The 27,162-nt window shown below is 38.0% G+C and overlaps 1 protein-coding gene across 4 annotated transcripts; it reads left to right on the top strand.

Annotated features, from left to right (window-relative positions):
* On the top strand, positions 1–25,367 carry LOC139126519 (uncharacterized). Of its 4 annotated transcripts, none has more exons than XR_011550620.1 (9): positions 1–288; positions 13,715–13,838; positions 14,634–14,848; positions 17,018–17,171; positions 19,993–20,167; positions 20,817–20,981; positions 21,505–21,582; positions 22,498–22,614; positions 23,947–25,367. XR_011550620.1 is itself a non-coding variant. In XM_070692571.1 (9 exons), the coding sequence occupies exons 2-4, from the start codon at positions 13,791–13,793 to the stop codon at positions 17,055–17,057; spliced, it is 303 nt and encodes a 100-aa protein (XP_070548672.1). In that variant the 5' UTR covers positions 1–288; positions 13,715–13,790; the 3' UTR covers positions 17,058–17,171; positions 19,993–20,167; positions 20,817–20,981; positions 21,505–21,582; positions 22,412–22,614; positions 23,947–25,367. The 4 variants fall into 4 exon arrangements, 3 of the variants coding, with proteins under 3 accessions (XP_070548672.1, XP_070548670.1, XP_070548671.1); XM_070692571.1 differs by having other exon boundaries at positions 22,412–22,614; XM_070692569.1 differs by lacking the exon at positions 22,498–22,614.
* The last annotated feature ends 1,795 nt before the right edge of the window (positions 25,368–27,162 follow it).

The raw sequence follows: 27,162 nt of genomic DNA, 5'->3' as shown, positions 1-27,162 counted from the left end.
AGAGGTCACTCAAGCAGCCTTAGAAGGAGCGTGGACGTACATGTAACGCCGGGACGAAAGAGAAAAGGAGGAATCCGATCTTGGAGTTTATTCCTGGAGCTGTTATCTGGCAATTCAGTAGATTCTCGACTGTATCTGCGTCAGACTGCAGTCCTCAGTTTTAATACCGATGAACTTCACAATGCTACGCAGGTAGAAGAGAGCATGACCATATTCGGATACTCCGCCGATCTTACAAGTTTGCGTCTACCTGTACATACAAACTGATGAGGGACTGTGAGCTGTGAGGTAGGTAGCTGCAATAATTGGTACCCCACGGGCCGTGCGCTGGCTTTTTGCCATGTGTTGTGTTGGCTGAGTAGCGTCGGCGCTACACAGCAGCCAACACGACAGAATAAGCTGGCGCGCGGCCCATGCAGCTATGACTGAGGTAGGCATCTGTTTGCAAAATTGTAGCGCTACGGTGAGGCGGTCGGTGATTTGTGGTTTTTGCGACTTCGCTCACCAGTAGCGCTACAATGCCGATGGCCCTGTAGAGGTGAAAATAAGCGCAACCCACTGGACCAGGCGCGTTGATGTGAAATGCTACATTTTTACTGCATATTTACTGCATTTGGTCGTACCGATTTATCACTACTAAAGACTTAACAGAATACACTGCACTAATCTTGTCATTTATGGGGTTTGGAATTTCTTCAAACACGACGATCGCATTCTGCAAACATTGGGCGTCGGTGTTTGTGGGAGCCGCCATTACCGGAAGTTGGTAATAATGGCTCCCAGAAATGTTTTGGAACGCGATCGTCGTGTTTTAACAAATTTCAAACCCCATAAATGACAAAGTTAGTGCAGTATACTGTTTTGTCTTCAGTAGTGATAAATCGGTACGACCAAATGCAGTAAATATGTAGCATTTCACATCAACGCGCCTGGTCCAGTGGGGTGCGCTTATTTTCACCTCTACAGGGCTATTGGCATTGTAGCGCTACTGGTGAGCGAAGTCGCAAAAACTAAAATTCACCGACCGCCTCACCGTAGCGCTACAATTTTGCAGCTAGGCATCTGTGACGCTATCGATATGGCTGTACCTCATTTTTGCATGCTGTAGTTGACCATGCAGTATTGCACCTAGCTGCAAACTTGTAGCTCTACAGTGAGGCTCTCGGTGAATTTTGCTTTTGCGACGTCGGTCTACTGTTGAGCGAGGTCGCAAAGCTCGTAGAGCTACAATGGCGTGTACCGGGTATTTCCTGGGCTTAAGCTTCGTCTTGAGTGTTTGGAAGTAGGGGAGATGATAGCAAAACCAACGAAGCGGTCGTACCACCAAAGGTAAATGAAAGTGCAGTTCTTAGCTCGAGTTTCGCCAGGGCTTGTGAGCTGGATGGCAACACCAATGTTTTGCCGTCCAACTGCACCTGAGCTAGAATTCGTAATAAATTGGTTTGATATCACATAGTTCAAACAATGTTAGGAATGTTAGAAGTCATCATAAAACCCTCAGTGCATAGATGAAATTTGGTGTGTAGCGTTTTGGTATTGGTTCTCAAAGATGAACGACGACTGGAAAAACGTACACAACCATTTATGTTGTTGTAAACAAGTGCATGCAGTGATGACATCAATTAGTTCTGTTCAGATTAGAGTCCAATGTCTAAAGCACAGAATAAAAAAAGCGCCAATGTCGATGAAGTATGACTGACAGTGATTGAAGGTGCATTATGGTGTTAGAATTTAAATTAATTTCTGGGATTTCAAATGATAAACGTTTGCGTTCGATTTTCAAAGCCATTAGCCATTTTGGTGCATTGTCACCCAAATTCATCCATCCGATGTGAAAACTGATTAAAACTGATAAAGCATAAGTTTTCCACTATCAACTGAATGTTGGTGTGGTACTGAATGAAGACCTTGGCAAAGGTTGTAAAGAAAGCAGGCAATAATTTTGGATTTGTTGTTGGCATCCTTCAGTAACATATATATGAAGTGCGGTTTTGGGGAAGACTTTTTGTAGGGGGAGGGGAGGTTGGCAAGCAGTGGCATAAAAAAGCACAAATGTGGCTGAAGACCTATTGTTTCTCGGCGGCGATTTTGTGTGAAACGAGTTCAAGTGTGAAACGGTTCTAATGTGGCGATAACACGACGTGCCAGATGATTAAAAGGTTTATTCCATCGCCAAAATGTGTGAAATGGTTAGACTGTTCTCCTCTCATGTCGATGCTTTAGGTGTTTTACACACAATGAGGCAGGGTTATCGGTAGACTTGGTTCAAGTCGGTGAATTTTAAAAAAATAAAATCATTTATAATAGTTTCTCTTGTGTCTCTCCTATTTCGTACAAACCTATCCGGAATTTGGCAGCTCTCGCCAGGTTTTCCCAGCGATTGAATGCGTCACGTTTGAGTCTGCGCAGTAGTGAGTTAGTTTCTGCCGGATTCACCGGGTGAAACTCCGCTGTATAGCGTTCACTCCATTCATCGCGTTCACCCTGCTGATCGCGTCCACTCACGCGCGCGTTTCACATGAAAGCAAAATACAAATCATTGCGTTCACTCCACTCAAACATTCACAAATCACAGACTTGAACCAAGTCTAGGTTATCGGGTGCAAAGCACCCAAAGTCGCGCTTGTCTGTGAGGAGAATAAACGGGGCGGCCGTAGTGCAAATGAACATCGGCTAAGACGGATGAAACTTAAATTCAAAAAGCATGAAATGTGTTACGCTGCCGATCGTACAGACAACGGCCATTTTATATAACATAACGGACATGGAGTATACTCAACCATGGATGTAAAAATTAAAAATTACATCCATGACTCAACGAAAGGCTCGGTGTTGCATCTTTGCCAGCGGCACTCAGTCACCTCCATGGTCAAAGCATCTATACTAGGCAATTGGTTGAACTGCCGTTGCCACCCATGTCTCGCTCTGGTAAGAATCCGAAGGTCATGAAAAGTGATTTCGATCAGAAGTGGCTGAAATCGTACGATTGGTTGAGACAAAATTCAGATGCAAAAATGTATGGTACTGCCGCGTGTTCATATCGTTGCGTCACAGGTCCAGTAGGCATAATTTGTGATGATTTTTTCCTATTATTATCATAAAAAATAATTATGAATATTAATAAATTATTAATATGAATGTTACAGAATATTAAAACATTTTTACACACAATGTCGTCTACTTTGTGTAAATGCTGTCTGGAAACTCCATTGTTGTGATAATTATGATTATTAGGGGCCTAATAAATTATGATTATGATTAATAAAGTCATATTTTACACATTGTAATGTGCTTATATGAACAACCCTCTGGAAACCCTTATATAGTTTCACAATCTATGCCAAAATATACAAGTGACACCATTGCCCAGGTTCAGTCTACGGCGAGAGTTACCGTTGCCCAGGTTCAGTCTACGGCGAGAGTTACTACACAGTGTATATAATGAGAAGGTAGCCAGCTCCACTCGACAGTAAACTGACATACCCATGAATTACCTCCGTTTTCTTCACTTCTGCATGTTGATTCTCAAAATTTCTCCCGGTGTTGGCAAGTCTATAAATCAGCCATCAAATCTACCCAGTTTTGGCCACTTAGACGGAAAATTTGTGAAGTTTGAGGCTGCGAGAAGGTATATATCGCCAATGAAATGATGCGGCCTCAGCGGAATCGACAGCATCCGGGATCTTTTAGGGCCGTTTGCGAAATTTGAATGTAGCCGCCAAGCGGGGCCGAGGGCGGAGCCATGATTTAACGTTATTAGATATGCTGACATAATTGAACGTACGGCCAATGAACGCTTGTGACCTTTTTTACACATGAAAGTTACACTTACAGACTTACACTGTACGATTACTTCATGGTCTGTCTAAGGATGGAGGTGCCTCAAGTCAACGGTCCAAGCTATGTATGTGTGATTACAAACAGATGACGGGTTGCAGATGCGTTTGTTTATGATAGATACCCGGTTGACATTGTGAAAATATGTCAAGTTCAGCGACTTGGCGAGGAGACCTCAAAACAGCGTACGTACGTACAAACACGCAGTCACCTTCCAATTGAACTTGTGATTTTCAGAGCTTTACAATGAAAATGCAGGCAGCGTTGACTGTCGTCTATTTTGCTGCCCAACAAAATATTAAAAACGCAGTCACGGACGTGTTTTACAGACAAAGCACAGACAATGTACCTTGAAATCGATATCTTTTTATAAAAAGGCGTTTTTAAAAAGGCGTACGCGTGCTGGCGTTACGGGACCTGTTACTTTTTTATGAATATGTTAGACAAATATATCCATGTCTTGCAAAAAATACTGAGAAAAAGTGAAATTTTAATAATATTATCAATAGTTTTATTACAGAGCTTCCGTTAACGAAAATCCTGCGTATTTCAAGCATGTTATTACTTTGAAGTACGCAAAGTAAAATGACGTCTGCGAAATCCGATACGCATCCCTTCAATGTGAAGTTTATCCAGGACTTAAAATAAATTGTTTGCTGATAAAAATGTTTATAATTTAGCAATATTTTGTCCTACATCCTGTCAATCACGTTTTCCTTCAAGTCTGTACCAATAAAAATGTAACAAGTTCAATAGAGTTCGTCGTTATTGCGGCAAAAAATGTTTTTTTCCCGCTGCGCCCAATGCATACTTGTAAACCATGAAGATCTCCTAGTCGAATATCAAGTTTAAGTTAATGCTACGCAGACTATAACAATAGTTTCATGCCGGTCTGCAAACTTATTCCAGAATATTGCAAAATTGGCCATAATTGCAGCCGTGATTCCAGTCTCATCTGTCCCGTGTGAGCGCGTGGGTTCAGTACCCAAAACAGGATTACAAAATCGAAACGTAAGTGACTATGCCTGATCTAAATGATCTGATGGTGATAACCATGGAAGGCCCGAGACTAAGTGAATTTGACTTCAGAGCAGCGATGATAGGTCAAGCAGCGAAGGCAATAGTGGGAAGTTGTAGTCTAAATAATTAGTAAGAAATGAAAATCGTCGACAGAAAATAGAACAAATTGTGAAACTAATATCAAAGAAAAAACATTGTCACTGATGTGTTTATTGAACACTTTATTCATTGACTTTTGAACCGGTTTTCGATATCGCGTAGACAGCTGTTATATATAGGTACTTACATGTAGTCATGTTGTACGCATTTTTTGTACATTTTACGCAAATAGAAAAACAATTTGCGAACAGCCTTACGCAGATTTGGAAATCCTAACCGAAGCTCTGCAGTTTTATCACACTCAGAAACTGAAGCGAGGACTTTCTGTCTTCGGGAAAAACAATTGACGCTACACACGGATGCAGCTGGGTCTATGGAAAAAAACACTAAAATTTTGAAACGAGAACGGGCAAGAAAATGTCAGCACGTTTGTAAGCCTGGAAGTGTTAGTCGTGTTCCTTGCTATTCAAGGTATTTGTGGGTACGATGTGCACATGGCGGAGGTTCTTCGGGAATAGGTGGATACCGTGGAAACCTAGCTGTGATATCGCAGCGGCGAACGCGTTCAAATCAAAGGTCACCGCCACGGTCAAATATCACAGCTAGTGGAAACATTTTAATTGCTACGGATTAGTCGCTGATGTGTTTGGCGGAGGAGGGGCAGAGAAGTCGGTCACAGTTGATGACGGTGTGCTCACTGTCGTAGGAATTTCATCTGGACGTTTGTATAAAATGCACATACGTGATGACGGTGTCATCAAATAATATGGATAAGGTGTATATAATGCTGGCAAACACGATCGCAGCAATCTATATTGAGCTGCCTACTGCGGTATTTGACGTTTGTTCAGTTGATGCTGTCCCCGTTTCGCTGAAGCTACCACCTCCATTGATCGTATACCCAGTAAGCTACTTTGGAGCAACCTTACAACTGCTATAAAGTTCGAAAAATACATCGTCCAACTAGAGAAATGAAACTCATTCCACGTTCTGATGTTGATCAGACACATGTACATTCGGGTCAACTGATGAGAGGTCTAATCAAAGGTCACGAGCGTCATAGGCCGTACGATCAATTATGTCAGCATATCTAATAACGTTAAATCATGGCTCCGCCCTCGGCCCCGCTTGGCGGCTACATTCAAATTTCGCAAATGGCCCTAAAAGATCCCGGATGCTGTCGATTCCGGTAAGGCTGCATCATTTCATTGGCGATATATACCTTCTCGCAGCCTCAAACTTCACAAATTTTCCGTCTAAGTGGCCAAAACTGGGTAGATTTGATGGCTGATTTATAGACTTGCCAACACCGGGAGAAATTTTGAGAATCAACATGCAGAAGTGAAGAAAACGGAGGTAATTCATGGGTATGTCAGTTTACTGTCGAGTGGAGCTGGCTACCTTCTCATTATATACACTGTGTAGTAACTCTCGCCGTAGACTGAACCTGGGCAACGGTAACTCTCGCCGCAGACTGAACCTGGGCAATGGTGTCACTTGTATATTTTGGCATAGACTGTGAAACTATATAAGGGTTTCCAGAGGGTTGTTCACATAAGCACATTACAAAGTGTAGAATATGACTTTATTAATCATAATCATAATTTATTAATAATCATAATTATCACAACAATGGAATTTCCAGACAGCATTTACACAAAGTAGACGACATTGTGTGTAAAAAAGTTTAAATATTCTGTAACATTCATATTAATAATTTATTAATATTTATAATTATTTTTTATGATAATAATAGGAAAAAATCATCACAAATTATGCCTACTGGACCTGTGGTTGCGTGTCCGAGTTAGCCATTTCCAGATCTGTGTACGTCCACATGACGTTGAAGCCATGTGTGTCACCTCGTGTCAAGCATTCGTAACTTGCATGGATTCGTTCGATTGACTTTGAGAAACAATTTCACTTGATCCAGTTTCAAAACCCACGACCCGTTTTACAATATTCAGGGTACCATGAAATGAAATAAAAAGGAACTACATGAGTTAAAATAATCATTCGTGTGATCATCTGAATACAGCAGCTATGTATGTACGATAGGATATACAGTATATAGGTTCAAAGGTCGCGTGTGTTCAAGCGTGCTCCACACACACAATGCATGGCAACGGCAGTTGTCGAAGTTTCGTACGTTTGTCGAAGTAGAAGTCGATGCAATTTCAAATCTTGTTCTTGAAAATACCCGGTATCAATATTTTCGGGCTTCTCTTTATTATGAATTGAGTTTTAAAGTCAACATATTTCTCTGCAGGCATGCTCCTCTGACTAATATTCAGTCCCGTATGAACTTGTCCGTGTAACTAACTGTTTTGCCATGGACGTTTAAAACAGACGTCCATGGTTTTAGCAATCTGGCTACAGACAAACACGTACCGGTCGTAACAGAGGATCCCTGATTTTGAATGTTATTCTAGAGAGAACTGGAAGACTTTGAATGAAAATATGGATGTAATATATGAAGTGCTTAAAGTGCACAAAAGATTTTACTTTATCCTTTTATTGTGGGATTTTTTCTGATGCTATGGAGTGACATGTGTATTGCATAATTAACATAAAATTTACATAGCTATTGTCATGCAAATTAGCCGACCCTGTTTCAGAAATTTCTTGGGAGAACACTGAGCTACATGTATCTTCAATGCAAATTTTGAAGTATTAAGGATGATAAATACCTTTTAGGCACTTTCAGATTTTTATTTTTTTCTCAATTGAACATGTCCCAAACCCCAATAAAGTATACATTTTCTGAAAGCCCTGATATAGAGCTATCCGACCAAGCACAGTGCACGGTCATTATTTGCATAAGAGTCACGTGACAAGCGTTTTGCTGAATCTTCCAAAAACCGGTTTTCCCGGCCTTATGCGAACACGCTGCAAGATTTCCGGTTGGAATTTCTTCATTAACAAGCCTTGACAATATCCTTCAAAAATGTGTCTGCAATTTTTTCTCGGAGGCTCCATTCAAATTATATGGCGTGATAATTAAAATTCCTTGAAAAGCACCTTCGTCCAACACCTTTAAGAGTGCATTAAAAAATAACAAAGGCATATAAAGGAAATCCCAGACACGGATTTTGAGTTCATTATGTTTGCTAATACATACGAGTTATGTTTAAAAGTTGATGTATCGATCACTTTATAGGTCGTACGGATTACAGTCTCGTGCTATATCAGTGTATGAGTAGCCTAATTGTGGATGCGTGCAAATCGAGGGCCACTCTCGGAGAAATCCTACAGGTGCGCTAAGCTTTGATCATGATCGTTTCCACAGTCAAAATCACAGTCTTTGGCAATTTGTACAGTTGTTCAAGTCCGACATATCAATAATTCATCACATAAGTTACGCAAACAATTGAATAAAACCAAACGGTTTGCTGTTGCCATTATTGGGCCTGTTGCGTACGTACAAGGGACACTTTTGCAGTAGGCTTGGTTGGTTACGGGGGGCCCGATCTCCAGTATTCTCCTTTTCTTGATTTGATAGATTAGACTATTGTATTTTCTGCAGAAAATTCAAGGTTTTTACATGTGTGATGATGATGGCCCCCAATTTTCTAAAATGGCCCCCTTGGGACAGGAGTTGGGGCCAACAGTGGCCCGTTGTTTTTAAATCCTAGAATGAACACTGTGTAATTATTTATCTAACATTGCGAAAAAGACATCAACCATTGTAAAGCGGCGTGTGCAGGCTCCGACCAACCCTAAGCAAAGAGTGATAAAACGTCGCACTGCTGAGAAATCGTCGTTGACACGATGTCTTGACCACACTAAGAAAAATGACTTGCTCTCTGGTGTAGACTATGTCTGGAACTGTACGAATACTTGTTTATTGGACTAGGCTTCGACAAACATTTAATTACGGTTTATTGTTTACAGACGGAAGTAATCCTGGTGTTTGGAGAAGTCACAGCACGTCATTATGTAAATTAACTAGTGCAACGTAACGTTGTGTCACTCAAGATGGATTATGGAAATAGCAATGCAAATGTGTCCACAATGTTTACAAAAGCTCCCCGATTTAACCGGGATAGCAACGTGCATTTGTTTTGATTTTTAAAAATCGTGAATTACACGGAAACCATTCCTTATCTTGAACTGGCGACACATCTCAATTCTGGGTCTTACTTCAAGGCGTATTCTCAGAGAATTTTGAAAATTTGACAGAAAAATGAACAATTTGGTATTTATCATCCTTAAGCTAGTTGAAGTCTTTTTTTTCTTCAGCCCAGTCCTGATTTGATTTCAGTTGGTGATTAAATGGCATCTTCGTGCTCCACACAATCCTTTCTTAGAATGTTTCCAAGTAAAGATAATTCTGCACTTACTGCTAAAGCACTAAACACAGATGTATTTACCGTACATGTACAAGCCATTGCATGTTTTAGATTCCTGAGGATTTTTTTACATATTGTAGGTTTTCCTGAAGCATACATGTTTGACTGCTTTGGCAAAAGTTTTTTGAGTTCATAGCATACATGTAACCTTGATAGAATATAACTATTATACATTGCTATGGATGCAATGGGATTGACTCCATTTTATTTACAGAAAATGAGCCCATCAGATTATTATTTTTGATAAATTAGAAAATTTTCACTGAAAAGTGTGAATTTTTGTCAGGACAGACTATCAAATTCAAGCGCTCTTCTATTTGCTTTCAACAGTGCAATAGGCTGAGACCTTTCTCTACAAAGAACCTTATCTTTCTGACTGTACAGATAAAATAGATTAAAATAAAGTTTGCACCAGTGTTGCAACACATAATTTTGTCTAAACATAATTCAACTCTTTAATATGAAAAATGTAGGTCTCTTAACATTTATTGATAAGCTTTAAGAAGATGAACGGACAAGACCGGAAAGATTGAACCAAAGCTATTAATCTGTAAACAGGTTAGCAATGTAATCAGTGAAAAAAAAGTTTTCTGGTTTAATATTGGAAAGTTCACAATATAAACAGAGAATGGAAAAGATAGAATTCTGAATGATGATGATGAGGGTGAGAGTGTCACCACTTCTTTGTGAATTTTTAATGCACATGTCAGTTTGGTTTCTTTTTCACATCTATCAATTACCGAGGAGAAAAGGAGAGTTCTACCACGTGAAGTGAAGTGAAAAGAGAAGTGGTAGTTGGTGGACATTCTCTGTTCTTTTCCTTTCTCTTTGCATATTATTCTAATCAGTAAATGTATCAGACATACATCAGTTACAGTATCTGCCAATGTTTGAATGATCCTATTTTGACGATCCAAAGTGTTGGCACTACAATTTCATTTAGAACCCCATGGAACAATTTACACATTTTCTCTTGTTCCCTCATCTGGGAAGTTTGTTTACAGTGGCATGCCACCATGGTTACTTCCAGAAAGAATGCCAAATTAGACCCCATACCAGATTAAACAACTGTGGATTGTTCCCTTTGTTTACAAATCAATTTGTTTGCAATATTCTTTGGACTTGCTATTCACAACACTTGGAGACATTACAGCTTTAAAAAGTATATCATCCTAACACTTGGAGACATTGCAGCTTTAAAAAGTATATCATCCCAACACTTGGAGACATTACAGCTTTAAAAGTATATCATCCCAACACTTGGAGACATTACAGCTTTAAAAAGTATATCATCCCAACACTTGGAGACATTACAGCTTTAAAAAGTATATCATCCTAACACTTGGAGACATTACAGCTTTAAAAAGTATATCATCCCAACACTTGGAGATATTACAGCTTTAAAAAGTATATCATCCCAACACTTGGAGACATTACAGCTTTAAAAAGTATATCATCCCAACACTTGGAGACATTACAGCTTTAAAAAGTATATCATCCCAACACTTGGAGACATTACAGCTTTAAAAAGTATATCATCCCAACACTTGGAGACATTGCAGCTTTAAAAAGTATATCATCCCCAGGGCTCGAACTTAACTTTTTTACCTACTTGCCCTGCGGGCAAGTTTCCAGAAATTTTACTTGCCGAGGAACAAACTTACTTGCCCGATTTTTTTTGTCTGTTTACATTGTTTGGGCAGAGATCACGAAGACCAAGCAATCTCAAAATGTGGCTGATGGCATCATATCAATGCAGGTTCTGTTTTGTCTGTATTGATAATCGTGTTAATTGTTACGATCCATTAGTGTTGGTCTTCGTGATCTCTGCCCACTCGTCATCAATATTCTATGCAGGATTGGGGTCATACAGTTGAAGGGGTGGCCCATCAATCGATATTCGCATCAGCAAATCTCTTTTCCAGAAGTTTTGAAACTCCCGTTGTCGTTTCCTTTCATATATGTCGCACTTCTGCTTCTTCACTTAACTTTCCACTGAACTCGATGCTGCGACCCGCTATAGCTTTATCACCGTCGATTTCTGAGTGGCCGGCCGGTTGAACGTGTACTGTATCCCCTGACACAGATCCTATTCCGGAATCTGTGACTTTGTCAGGCGTAGATTTCAAAAACAGGGTGGTTTGCTTCGCTGTGACGTAGAGTCTGCGTTGTCTCAGTCAGGTCACCGCGTGCAAAGTTGCTGTTGAAATTACTGACCAACACCCTCTTGGAATTACAAGCGACAAGCAAGTGAGAATAGACTTCCCGAGGGAGGAAAGACAACAGCTGAATATCACTCGCTGAATGTTGACGTCCAGCTTGTCGGTTGTGGTGACAGTGACTTGAAACAGCGAACATTGTTTAACAAAAATTCTTGAGTTTTTTATTCCCAGAACATGTAAATTTTATCTCAAAGTCTATTACTTGCCCGACCGGGCAAGTGTAATTTATTTTTACCAGCCCGATGTCAGGTTTTACTTGCCCCGGCAAGCGGGCAACCGTTAAGTTCGAGCCCTGATCCCACACTTGGAGACATTACAGCTTTAAAAGTATATCATCCCAACACTTGGAGACATTACAGCTTTAAAAAGTATATCATCCCAACACTTGGAGACATTACAGCTTTAAAACGTATATCATCCTAACACTTGGAGACATTACAGCTTTAAAAAGTATATCATCCCAACACTTGGAGATATTACAGCTTTAAAAAGTATATCATCCCAACACTTGGAGACATTACAGCTTTAAAAAGTATATCATCCCAACACTTGGAGACATTACAGCTTTAAAAAGTATATCATCCCAACACTTGGAAACATTACAGCTTTAAAAAGTATACAAGCTGTATCATCCCAACACTTGGAAACATTACAGCTTTAAAAAGTATATCATCCCAACACTTGGAGACATTACAGCTTTAAAACACAGATCATGCTAAAACCTGGAGACATAAAGAGGTTTGAAAATTATATCATCCAAACACTTGCAGACATTATTGGAGACACTGCAGCATTTGTCTGAATACACCATGATTATGCTTTGAAGTCTTTCAGGTGTATGATAGCTTAGGCAGGTATGGTATGTGTCTTCAAAGTATTTAGTGTATTTCCATATCTCTAAATTCCGGTATTAACTATATTCACTTTCACTAAAATCTTCATAAAAAATCATCATCCATTAATTTTCTTGATCAAAAAAAAAATTCACATGAATAGCTTACAGGTGATATGTAAAACAATGGGTAAAAATACTCAACTTGACAACAAAATTCACATTTGAAATAAATCGGCAAAAAAGTGGAAAGCTACCTTATTTGAGCTAATCATAGTAATATGTTGCTGAAGGTAGACGTATAAGGATGTAATCAATATTACTGTCATGGGCACCAGACTAAAGGCAGGTGACAAATCATGATCTTGTCCTTGCTAGTGTGTTTTACTCATTTTAACACACTAAACAAAAACTTCTGTATCTCAATCTATGCATACATGTAGAAATAGTCTTTAGAACATCACAGTAAGAGATTGGTCACTCCGAATGCCTCCAGTTTCTGATTGCCATAACTAAATTTGCTTTGAAATAATCTTCAAAGAACTGAGAAAACAATTTTTGTTGCTAGTGGTATGTACCGTTTTTACAGTTTAATTAGAATGTTAAATGTGCCTCAGGCTCATTTAATTGGAGTTTGGGGTCGTACATGTTCCTATCAATGCAACAACTCCAACTCCGGATGAATATTTTGAAGTATTTTTGTTTAGATTATATACATGTACACAAGTCTTTCTAGTTCTGTCCCTGTATGACATATTACAAAGCCTTCGAATTGGATTGACAAAACATCCTGTCTTTGTACATATTTATTTAACATTATCTTTCACTTTCAGGCAAAACTCTGTGATAAACAGATGCCATGATAGTTGGCAGAGTCAGAAGCAAAGCAATAAAGAAACATTGACACACAGTGCATTGTATAGGGACTGATATCATAATTGTATGAAAGGGCCTCTAGCTTTACCTTTTGAAGTGTTTTTGCAAGCTTAGAGTAAATGTCACGATTCAATATTATGTACTGTTTGGAAATTCTGTTTGTTTACAAGAATGTTTTAAGATAATTCCCTAGTGTTATTACAATGGTTATTCTGAAGTTCAATTTTTTTTCAGTTGTATAAGAGAGGAGTGGAAGATGGTTTGAAAGACTTATTCATAGTTTGTGTGCAATGTATGATAGTGAGCATACAAGTACAAGTGTGAGTGCTTCTGAACTCTACAACAAGTGGAGGGATCACAGTCAGAAAAATGTAACAACGTAGCTCAGTTATTGAACCACTCTTTTATGAGTTCGAATATGATTGAAAACACCATTTATTATGTATTTTACAGAATCTGTTCTTGCACCATTGTAGGTACCACACCACAAGCACCTACCCATATCACAATAAAAGCAGCTATCTACATACCGGTATATACAGCCTTGGCGTCATGGTTACCAGCATACAATGGTGGCTTTCTATAACACAGCAAAATCTAGTGAGTTTTTATTGGTTTACTGCCTTGGTATATTTCATGTGATTTGGTAAACATCAAGAAACCGTGTCTAAATTGTGAATCAGTGATCTGTGTGTACATGTAACAGGTAACAGTGTAACTGCAGCTTTCACCTCACAGATCAAAAAAACTATTGATTTGTTTCTGTTCTATTTCTGTGTATCACTTCAAAACCCCAGCATTTTGTTGAAATACATGTACTATATGCCTGTCTCTCAAGGTAGTATTTTGCCATAAATTCCTCCAAAAGGAGTATGTCTCAAACAACACGCAGATTGTTTGTAGCCCGTCCTGCTTGAATATGTCACATACATGTATGCTGAATTCTAGTCATGATTAACACCATACTGCAATTATTTTGCGCATACGTCCTTTATGCCACTAAGTGCTTTCTTCTATGGTCAATTCTTTTTGTTGCTCAAAAGTTGTTAATGTCTAAAAAGACTGCATAAATTTGCCACATGAGAAGCCTGTAGCCTATAAAAAGCTATCCTACTGTGAACACTGAATGAATGCACCATGACTTCACTGTATTTGCTGTAATGTACATTGCTACCAGATTTTTAATTGCTACGAAATTTTATTCCTTTCTGTAAAATTTTACCACTGGAAAATATAAAGTATTTCTTTCCTTTTATTTTTTGTATGTTGGAATCTTTTGAATGATGCAGTGTCACACAAATTGATACATTGTGTTTGTATGCTAGTAAGAGTAATCCCCAGGTTGTGAAAGAATCTTACATTGCTGTCATAGCTTTCTTCTTTATCATTTCTTAGGAAAAGCGACTCCTAGACAAGACCGTCTTCCTTGGCTGTGAAGCATTTCCTAAAGACCATGAATTCCTCCAAGGTGATATGTGTGACAGAACTACTGCTGATGGAGCACAACTAGAAAAGAGAACACATTACTGGCACATTAGCTGTGGCAAAGCACTCTCTGAGCTGGATGCTAAAATTACTTGGAAAAGACAAAGTAACAAATCTGGAGTCTGGTATGGCAGATGTTTTTGTTCAGTATAGATATGCATGCTAGAAAAAATATTGTTATTTTTGTGCTGGTACATATATCTCTAGATTGAAGTAATTAAAGCAGATTGTTTAATTGATTCATGTAAATATCTGTGTACCAGTATGTACATACCTGACAATGTAACATGTACCCATGTTCCTCTGTATTTCGTGTCCAATATATGTAATGTAATTATTTTGCACAGGTTCATTTAGTCAATATGTAAGTACAGTCACCTGTAATCTAAATATGCCCATACTGGTGTATGGTCAAAGGGGCGTTCCTTGGTATTCAAAATGTCCATGTCAGGGTGCAGTTCTTAAAGGGGAAGTTCACCAAGGATGATTTTTACATATGTGGTAGCTCTGTGGTCATTTACCCAGGAAAAACTATTTTCACCATTTATAACTCGCAAGATTGTTTACAAAAACGATAAAAATAGTACAGGAAGTTGCCCATGTAATTTGAATCATGGGAAAAGAGCTCCAAGCTTGGAGCTTGCATAATGTTATATGGACGGGACCATCTCCAGACGGGTATGGCCCCCACATTGTCCACTCATAGTAACACAGTAGTAAAAAGCAACACAAAATCTGACAGTTGACAGTTTATCATAAGTGAATCATCGTTTATGCAAGGATACTCAGTATAAACAAAAGTTATGTAAATACGCTTAGCCTGGTTTAAGCATGGGTGAGTGGACAATGCCATACCCTGGGAAAATGGTCCCTTCCATATCACATTATGCAAGCTCCAAGGTTGGCGCTTTTTCCCATGATTCAAATTACATGGGCAACTTCCTGTACTATTTCTATCGTTTTTTGTAAAAAATCTTGCGAGTTATAAATGGCGAAAATAGCTTTTCCGGGTTAAGTGACCACAAAGCTAGCACATTTGTAAAAATCATCCTTGGTGAACTTCCCCTTTAAAAAGCAGCCCCGATTAAAATCTGTGATTGGTTAGATTTTGATGATGCACCACATCTCCTCATAGGACATACAGCTGACCGCAGTTACAAGGGTTCGTGCACTAAACAACAGTTCTACGGGTACAGCATATTGTATATTGCAGAAAATATGTACTCATTTATTCTGAAAGTTACTGCCTACAATGACAGTTTGAATATAACTTCAAAATGAACCCAGCTTAATTACTACTGCATAGTTAGAGGGACTGTGGCTTGGCATAACTTTTGAAGTTTTTCAATATACTTGTTCTGTGTGTCTGTACATTCTTTTCAGATATTTTTGACTTTATGTCATGTGTAATTCAGTGCAGCTGTCACTTTTTCCATTTGAATTTTCTGTGTCCAGATTTGAGCTAACATTGACATGCAAGAACTGATTTATTTCAACATTGGCACAAGGACGCGGCACTGTGACTTAATGATCAATTTGGTTTACTAGCAGTCAACATGGCCTCCCAGATGCTGTTTTGTTTCAAATTTTTATGTCCGTATCCACTTGTCAGACAAGTGTGCATCACTTTCTTACACATGTAGTAGTATTATTTGTGACTTATGACAATGACTTCAGATCAGTTAGCAGCATCTATGATAACTTGTTGTTGACACAGGAATTTACATCAACTGCAATATTACTCACAGTGTTACTTGGCACACTGATAATCAGCTATCAGATTGCATACTTTATAACAGACATTGTCAGCTGGTAATAAAGTTGACTTCTGATTCCAAGGGGGAGCCATGGCTATGATCATTGATAGCCATGATGTGGATGAATCAAATGAGAAATTTAATATTTACAGACAATAAATATCATACAATTGTTGATCGGAAATAAGTCTTATTCATTATTTATATGTAAATTTCTGCCTTCGATGTGAAATAAGAAAATTCCTGGCTTCTGATTGGAGACAATGCTGACATTGCCTATGATGTTTTGCTACCTTGAATTCAACATTCTGTTGTCACTCAGAAATCTGATAGCTGATTACTGGGGTACTTATCAACTTACATAGCTGTCTCCCAAAATATACTAGATGTTTGGTTAAGCAATATTGTGTTTGCCATAAGTCTGGACTTATGAAAGTTATAATGAAAGTAATACATGTACACAGGCTGAAATCTTTACCGTATCCTTGGTAATAAGTTTTTAAATGATTTATTATCTTCTCTGTATCTTTCTTGCAGCAAAAGAAAAGCGAGTACCCAGTCAGACAGGAAAGGATGAAGTTAACTTGCCACCAACTCCATTTATACTGCAGTCAAGTGACATGAAGATTGCAGATGAGAGAGTATGCAGTGTTCAAGTATAGGATAAAGCCCGAGTACAAGGGCTCTTCTGGTATATAAAGTCCAACCCAACGATAAAATGTCGAGGCCGCAGGCCGAGACATTTTATCGTAGGGTTGGACTTTATATACCAGAAGAGCCCGAGTACGAGGGTTTTATCCGACTTAAAAACTATATTTTCGTTTTCAATGTGTTTACGTCAACCGTCCCCTTTGTCAATGTAACATGTTTAGGATATGAATTAAAACTTTTATTTGTGAAATAGCCTTCCAATGTTATGGAACATCCTATAAATGCCCTAGGGCACATTAGTTTAAATGCCCTAGGGCACATTAGTTTATGTTTGTACCACAGCAGATGTTGTGTTGCAGCTTGTTTCCGCTGTGTTACCAAATTTGAATATTAAAACATACCAGATGTCTACAGAATATGACATGTTCACTTTTGATTGGACAGTACTTTACTACGGCGCTGTCATTCGTTTCTGGAATTTGGTGACCCCAAGGCTTTACGAGTAGATAAAACACCCTGAATTGAGCAATCTGATTGGTCAATCAACAGTAGATAGTTTTTAAGTACCCATTAATTTCAGTTATACCATAAACCAAGGACTTTATTTGAACATGCCATTGGTATGAAGAGTGTAGAAGGGAAAAAGTTTAAAGGTTAGAACTTTTGTATGAAGTAAATTACAGAGAAAAGTACAAATCATAAGAAAAGTGCTTTGGGCTCTGAACCCTGAGTATTTTGGATTAAACAGGAACTTCCCTATAAAAGCCGGATCATTGTAAATCCATGCAAATGTGAAAAAGCTACACTACTGATTGGGCATGCTGTCTTTGGTCCCAGAATCCCATAATTTTGCCATGTTTCGAGCTTTCAGTGTCATCGAATCTTGCATATGATGTCTGTGAATATATAGCGACTACACAAGTCAAAAATAAACTGAAAAAAATGTTCCGTTTTATGTCGGAGAACGCATGTTTCAAAATGTGTTCCCTGCACAACCATTTGACCCCTCTTTGCATATGTCACGAAGTGCCCATCATGATTATGCAAATTTATCATACGGTCAAAGCAGAGCTATGAGAATTCAAAAACTCCCGCCCAGTGTACTGTAAGCAAATTGCTGCGTCATTGGTAATCTCCCTATTGTGCGCCCATGGTCCTGTAATTTCCCGTTTAAGGCAAAGTTGAATTACAAACCTTAGACAGAATTTGTTTTGTTTTCTACCATGACTTTAGACAACTCTGATAAGGATAATTATTGCATTGTTTATTGTATTGACACACTGAGCATAAGCACTGTGTAATGTTAAGTTATTAGCTACTATAGACTATAGTCTATAGAAGCTATTGGGATGGCTCTCCGTCCGGCGTCAGTCTGTATGTATGTATGTATGTATTCCGTTTGTGAGGCGTCCGTCCGCTCAAATATCTTGAGAACTGCAGTACTTACTGATTTGATATTTGTTGTGTAGATGAAAAATATGATTTTGAGAAACTAGTTTTTTTAGTTTTTTGATAATGTTGAAAATGGGCAAATTAATGCCAAAAAAAGTGTTTTTGGTAAAAAATCTTCTTCTTCATAACCGCTGATCAGACAGCTTTGTTATTTGGTATACAGGTCCCTAGGGATAACCCAACTCAGATTTGTTCAAATTGTGATGAAATATGCAAATGTGTATTTTTAAGGAATTTTTTTGTCATTTTTGGTCAAAATTTGACTTTCATTGTATGTAATTCCTGTACTGTATAAACCCTATCAATTCACCCAGAAAAAAATAATTAAGATGATTTTAAATAATTGAATTAATTAGGAAATCATCAAAGCCAAAATAATTTTAGTGTGGAATTATCAGAAAGTTCAACTTTTTTTGACAGTTCATAGTGAAATGCTTACCATCTTGGAGGATTAAAACATGTAAAAGCAACTTTCCTGAATCCCAACTTTGATATATTCTGAACCGCCATTTATGTTATCGAAAAGAAATTGCTCATAATGGTTTGTCATGATAGGGTGGTCAAATAAATAGAGATTCCATTTATGGTTGACTTGGTCAGGATAAAATAAAATTACTTTTTGAGGAAAAAAATAGAGTGGTCAATTAATAGAGCTGTCAAAGTGATATGGTTTTTATGGTAAAGCTGGGCTGTAAGATTCCTCATGTGCTATTTATAGCAATTATGCAATCTGTGTAAACAGTGCAATGAAAGTGTAACATGATTCCTTATAATGCTTTTGATGACCTTGAACTTCTTAAGTTTCAAAGATTTGTCTCTTCAGTGTGCTTTCTCTGAGTATGTACAGTCTCAACTTATTCAACAGAACTTCCTTACAATGTTAATTTGAAAGTTAAAATGTGCTTGATTAATAGGATGAAAATACTGATATTGAAAGATAGCCAGCTCAAGATTCTTTATAACCTGACAGATATGCTGTTTTTTTATGAAGTAAATCTTGATTTAAGCAAGTCTTGTTTACTTTAATTAGAATGTCATTAACTCTCGTTTATTTGCTATTATAGACTAATATTATATAGTCTGATGAAATATGCAAATATGTATTTTTACGGAATTTTTCTCCATTTTTTGTCAGGCCATCCTGAAATGAGCTATCAAAGATATCCACCTTCTTCATCAATACATGTGTCACAAAAGGTTATTCTCTACATAACACAGCAGAGCTCTGTCAACTGTTGGGTGGCTTGTTTTTTCAAAACCACTGGTCAGACAGCTTTAATATTTGGATTACATGTCCCTAGGATGACCTTAGTGAGATAATTTCATACAGTCAGGAAATACTTAATTTTGTATCCATGTCTATAGTAGCTTCAGGGACTTTGGCCCTATGTTTGTTTTTACCTTGACAGGTTTTCACCAATGGCATCATACTGTATGCACTGAGGACGAGCAGTGTACCAGCTTTGTAAAGGTCTTCACTTTCTTGCAACATTGGTCCACAAAGTAGAAGAAATAAAGGCCATCAGAACATGTGTTGACAAGGTGTTAGCAACGATGGAAAAGCAATTTCCAGTGTCATTGAAGGCAAGTAACTTATCATATTACATATGAATTAATTATGGTAAATAGTCATTATGATTTATTCTATACATAATGTCTTCTGAGACTTTGCCTATGATAATAGAATAATAACATCCTCAAGTGGTTGTATGTGAACCAAGTTTTAGTCTGTTTTCTGCAGACTGTGATTTGGCAGGACAACAGTGTAAATACAGTTCACAGAGAAATGTGTTATAATGTCATGAATTAAAAGTTGTGTTTTAAGTTTTTTTGAAAAAACTACCAGTACCATATCTGCACATGGCATGTAACAGATGAGCAAATACACAAACCCCAGCCAATGGCCTTATAGTTTTATGTGAACAAGCTGGTATTTTGTTTTGCTCTTAGTAGCACAACAGACAAGCAGATTGTTGGCTTTAACAATTACATTGAACTTGTTGGTTAGTTGAAATAGTTGGTGGGTTAGTGATCTTTTTTGCCAGTAGACCTCTCAAAATATGTGCTTACCCCTGCACAAGAAACCTTACTATTTGTCACCATGTCTGTGCATTTCAGACTGATCCAGAATGGTTTTAAATTGCTCTATCTGTATAATTACATACTGTTATGGCATTACAAGTATTCTGTTCAGTCATTACAGCAATGATAATTTGTTTGTATTTTCCAACAGACATTAATGTGGCACCTACATGTACCTCACCACCTCCCTGATCAATTGCAAGATTATGACCCATTAGGAACTCACTCCATGTTCTCGATAGAATAATTAAGTTTCCTTACAAGGAGGATGATGAAGTACAGACATCCTGAAGTGACAGCGCTAAATTTGTGGAGGGTCAGTATAAACCTAATGAATTTGACAGACAAAAAAGACTGGTACATTATTAGTCAAGTATACTCACACTGAACTGCCACATTGAACCAAATTGACGTTATGTTATGAGACATGGGACCACTCTTTGTAAAAATATAATGGTGATCCCTCTCAAAAGCTATCGGTTTTGGAAGCAAACTATGGGGTTAACACAACCCCCAATTACCAACTCCTGTGTAACTTAGAGTAGGAAGCAAACAATGGGGTTAACACCACCCCCAATTACCACCCCAATTATTAACTCCTTTGTAACTTAGAGCAGTGTAAACCAAGCCATGAATGACTCTTTGACTGTACATTTAGCTGTTATAGAATGCTGGCAAACTACGGTATGTCTACTTTTTGTGTTCTTCTGTCTGTGAATAAATATGTTGTCATCTTCTGGTGGATCTTTCAATGGTTGATACATAGTTTCCTTGATTTTCTGCTTGACATAGACTTTCCGATACTAACTTTTATTGTACCTTTCCTTTACACTGTTTAGATAAGTAACCTGTCATGTTTGATTGACCTAAGTTGTGCAGAGTTACAGCAGATCAAGACAGCTCTCAAATATTTGAAGGTAAAAGCTTAAATAAACTTGAATTGTGTTGTATAAACTTTGCCGAAACAGTTTAAGGACTTGAAATACTTCTATGTACTGGAATGAAATCTTAATTTGAGTTTATCTGCTATTTCCAACTTTGGCATGTGACACACATTTTGTGCGTATATCTGAGTGGGTAGTTGCAGCTGTTATGATAAACCAGCTTTTCAAGTTGTAAATATATATGACAGTTAGCAATATAAATGTTTTTCTTAAAGTACAGTGTATGTATTCAATGCATTACAGAAGCTTTGAGTCTCATGAGTTTGAGAAATAGAATAATGAAATATGTACATAATTCCCAGCATTCCGAATGAGTGTGGCTGTGCCATGGACTAGTGATTCCCTGTCTAGCGGCTGTATCCATCTGAGCCGTAGGAAAGGGGATCACAAGTCCACAATGCAGCCTCAACAGTGAGGAATATGATGATTATATATTAATAACGTGCATAGACCCAGTTTTCGGTGAATAAACATCTCAAGTATGATATTTCACACAAATGCTGTGAAAGAACTATTGGGACTAGTTGAATAGAATCTATGCACTGGTGTTATGCAGTCATGCACAGCCATGTTTGAGGTTAGACTTTGAGCACAACAAAACTGCTCTTACGGATAATATCATCTCTCAGTTGGGATTTTCTGAATGAATCAAGCAGAGTGTCTCAAAGCTTTGATGACCGATGTTCAACAGCAAATTGCAATTCAGGTAACATGATGCACAACATGCATGAACAGAGCTGAAACTTGAACACTCAAATGTACTGAAAATTCTGCTAATTATTGTTGGTACCATACAAAACAGCATTTCTCCTGGTCCATCAAGTCCATAGAAGTAACCTATCCGTATGTAGCTGCTGTCAGAAATGATGAACACTCATTGCTTCCTAGGCTTGACTCATTGATGGCTACTAAATGCCCCGGCAGTGTTGATTGTGATGATGAACGTGCAACCTGTCAATGTTGCTTCAATAAACATCCCTGCTGCTGAAGTGATCATAGTACTCTGTGAGTCATTGTTTACACTTATGTTGTTTATGAATTTTGCAACAGCTCTTTTGACAATCAGATAGACAACATAAAATGCTAGCAACGGAGCAACATCATGTAAATATCAGTGGTGAAGAAATTGGAAGATGAATTGCCAACGCCAAAAAATTCTTGTATCAATCATGTTGTGTTGTAGCACCCCATATCAGAACTCCATATATCCCTACTTTTGCATTTTTAGAATTTGATAATGAGCCCTGAAAAGCTGATTTTGTTTGTTTACAGTGAAAGTAATCTGGGACACATATCCACACCATGTGGCATTATGGATTCATTGTAGTCATATGTCAATACTGTGATGTCATACTATAGGGATAACTGGGTCTATGTCAATACTGTGATGTCATACTATAGGGATAACTGGGTCTATGTCAATACTGTGATGTCATACTATAGGGATAACTGGGTCTATGTCAATACTGTGATGTCATACTATAGGGATAACTGGGTCTATGTCAATACTGTGATGTCATACTATAGGGATAACTGGGTCTATATCAGGACTGTGATGTCATACTATAGGGATAACTGGGTCTATGTCAATACTGTGATGTCATACTATAGGGATAACTGGGTCTATGTCAATACTGTGATGTCATACTATAGGGATAACTGGGTCTATGTCAATACTGTGATGTCATACTATAGGGATAACTGGGTCTATGTCAAAACTGTGATGTCATACTATAGGGATAACTGGATCTATGTCAATACTGTGATGTCATACTATAGGGATAACTGGGTCTATGTCAATACTGTGATGTCCTGGGATGACTGGATCTATGTAATGTGATAATATGGATTCAGTGTAGTCATATGCCAATAGTGTGATGTCATACTATAGGGATAACTGGGTCTATGTATGTGATAATATATATTTTATTGAAAACATGCATGAGACTGCACTGTTGCCAACCTGACATATACATATACATGTTACAAATTCTCAAGCTGCCTTTTAACAAAAGCTTGAAAAAGCAACCATCTTACCGAATAATGTGATACAAAGTGTGTGACATCAAATACAGTTATAGTGACTTACCGTACTCAAAGTGAATGTAAAAACAATAGAAATGTACAAATGTAGAAATATCAGCATTTGCAATGTACAAGATGAGAAATTATGTTAGCATGTTAGTTTTCACTTACATGTACTTTTCAAAATAAAGCTCCAGCCAATTGATCCAAGAACAAACGTATTGCACTTTCCATAAAAGTAATTTTTACCAAACTGATACTAGCAAATGCACTTCACATCACTAACAATAATCTCCATTTGCATTATTTAAGGTTGGCAGACCAATACCTGTTCCCATGTAAGCAGGAGGGATTTGTGTTTCCTTCATGACCACATCCCACAGGAAGTGATGACATCACCTGCCACATACACAAAGTACTTCACAAACAGCATGGCAGTACAAAGTGACATCAAGTCCATGGGAGTACCGCGTGAAGATGTAGAGGGAAGCTACTCTATGGTTTCATCCGTTCCGAGGGATAGAAATGTGTTCATAGGGAGGAATTCAGTTCTTTCTTGCTTATGAACATAAATCTGTTACTGAGTTGGCATACGTTTACCAAATAAAGAATAAAAATCAGAGGTCATTATGCAAAATGGTGAAGCCACTGTTGCATTACAGCAAAATCCAACCCTATGAATCCATTTTGCCATCCTTACGAAGTGTCACCTCTATTAGTTCATGCTTGGGAGGGAGGAAACATATGGATTTTAAATTACAACAACTGATGTAATGCCCCAGTAATGCTGACTTTTACCCATTTTAGCTTCGAAATTACAGGTTCTTCCCATAAATTCATTGTGAAATGTTGTACAGTGAAGATTTGGTCATTTTTTTCTCTCAAAAACCATTTGTCTGATAGCTTAGATATATTGTATACAGTCTCCTAGGGATGATCTCAGTGTGATTCATTGCAAGTATGATAAAAATCAGCAAATTTTGTATTTTTGAGGTAATTTTTGCCATTGTCAGTCAAAATGTTTATTTCTCAAAAACTACTTGTCTGATAGCTTTGATATTTGGTTTACATGTTACTAGAGATGATCTTAAGGTGATATATTAAAATTATGATGAAATCTTCAATTTTATATTTTTGAGGCTATTATTGCCAATTTTGGTCAAGCCATCCTGACGTGAGCTATCAAAAATTTCCACCACAGACTGTGGACTGTCTGCATCATAATCTTGTTATTTATTCCGCCCTGTTGTATTTTACGTCATGTAAGTTGAATTTCAGAGACAAACTGTCTAATTTTTCTTTTTTTTCAACATTGGGCCAATAACAAGTTGAGTTGGAATGAACAAGTGTGTATTTGTCATTTTTTTTGTGTATGTAATATTTGGGAAAAACACTTGCACCAATGTCTGTAGATCACTTACCAGTCCTAGCAGCAAGACTATGTGATGATACTTGGAATATTCTATTTTCTAAATTTCTTTGTTATTTCCTAAATTTTGATTAAAAGTTGTCTTCTCAGAAACTATTTCTTTGATTGATATCTCTGAAGTTTCAGTTGAGTCTATGGATCTTCTCCTAAATGGTTGGACATAGGCATTGAACAGTTTCTTGAAGACTAACATTGAAAAGTGTAAATATGGATATGCTAGAGTATATTTCTTACAAACGTTTATTCCTTTGTCGAAAACAATGGCAATTAAATAAAAGTCTGAATAATATTGCATCAACTGTAATGACATGTGTCTTAAATGTGTTGTACGCTATATGTGTTCTCTAAGCTTCTACATGACAACTGTTTTCAGATATTCAAATAAGTGGTGTCTTCTGCATCACGTCATGGACTTTTCAATTTCATTTCACGGCTAAATCATGAAATATAATATTGCAGACAACATACGCTTATTTATTCATTGCTGTAGGTTGTTTTGTAATCACTTCTTTTTCTGTTTGTCGTCGTTATGAAAGCTGAACAAGCACAATGATAGAATAATTTCCAAAAGTCAGGGAAACAGCTTATTTATCAAAAGTCATACAAGGCAATAAAGAGGCTTATTACAACAAGACATGAATGATCACCTTGCAAATAAATTCAACTTTGGTGAAAGAGGATTAATTCTTTGCAGATTGATAGCAAGCTTAAAGGAACTATATTTGTCTGTGGAGGGACCGTGACACTATCGATGCCAGTTGCATTAATTTTACCCGCTGAGGGCGTCCTACACATCAAGTCCTCAGAACCTATCACAAAAACCCTGTCAGAGAATGAAGGGGTGAACTTCGCGACACGGCTTCACAACGATTTTGATATAATTTGCAGCAATTTTTATTCAATTTGAAGACATTAATGATGGGAGCATTATTTTTGACCAACTCTGCCCCTTATCCAAATCGGTGCGCTCTCCTTCTCCATTTGTCGACATGTTCATTGTATACCTTGTTCTGATTATAAAATGGACATTCTTTCGTGATCATTGAACAGGTTTTGCTCATTTGAAGTAATTCAAGCCATTAAACAAGCATATGCACACTTCAAAGCGTATCGATAGATGATGGTCACCAATTGCATAGCACAGCGAGTGAGGTAGAGTTGTTGATAACTTCGAACTCTTCTGTGCGGGTTGTTTTGCGTACAGGTACAGCGTTGCTCGGGTCATTGATTGAAGGCGCTGGATCGACGCGAAGAGCGAGGATGACGGCCTTCCATCGACTATCCAAGCAATGTTGAAAGCACTTGTGGGTATGCGTGGTACGTGGTACCGCTATTGACGGTAGAGGGGCTCCGAGACTAGTGTACTGCCGACATGGCCTGATGATATTAGCTCTCTCAGGAAATAAGCGTCTATGCGTGGTCTCAAAATGGTGTAGCATGGGATGCTGTTTGTCAATCATAGAGGTCGAACAGCCCTTGAACCCTATTTGGAGGAAAAGCCCTATTTATATATTGGACACTAAAAAATCACAAAAACAGTTAAGTTTGATCCCCCTCTTTTCAGAATTTGTTAAGTTTGACAGGTCATTATGTACATTTTCAGATTTCAACTGGCATCAGACTGCAAAGCAGGTAAACTCGTAAAGACCGTGACAAAGTAAAAATACAGCTAGCACTGTTATATTAATTGTTATTAAAATCTCATTGCGCTTTGATAATGGCCTGCATGGACGTAGAATTAACGGGGAATTGGGATGGGGTGGGGATGGGGGTGGGGGATAGGGGCTAGTGCACTTTGCGGTTTGGTCACTAGTTTTCATGCGAGCATTTGAGGGAGGGCCACTGTCTTACGTGCAACGATTCCAGGATGAAATAAATCCCGAAATGTCCAAAATATGCCTTTAACGTATACAACAAATCAAGGCTTGTTCATTCTTTGTGTTGACAAGATATCATCAAGATTGTCCTATTTATAAATGACTGTCATTCACCATACTTATCAAAATAAACTGTGTTGGAGCATGGTCCTCATAGGGGGGTATACAAAACGAAGACCGAAGATCGAAGACCGAAGACCGAAGACCCCTGAATTTGGATTA

The sequence above is a fragment of the Ptychodera flava genome (assembly GCF_041260155.1).
Source record: "Ptychodera flava strain L36383 chromosome 3 unlocalized genomic scaffold, AS_Pfla_20210202 Scaffold_27__1_contigs__length_13241970_pilon, whole genome shotgun sequence".
NCBI classification, from domain to species: domain Eukaryota; kingdom Metazoa; phylum Hemichordata; class Enteropneusta; family Ptychoderidae; genus Ptychodera; species Ptychodera flava.
The sequence above is the reverse complement of the archived record's forward strand: the minus strand, read 5'-3'. Positions and strand labels throughout refer to the sequence as shown.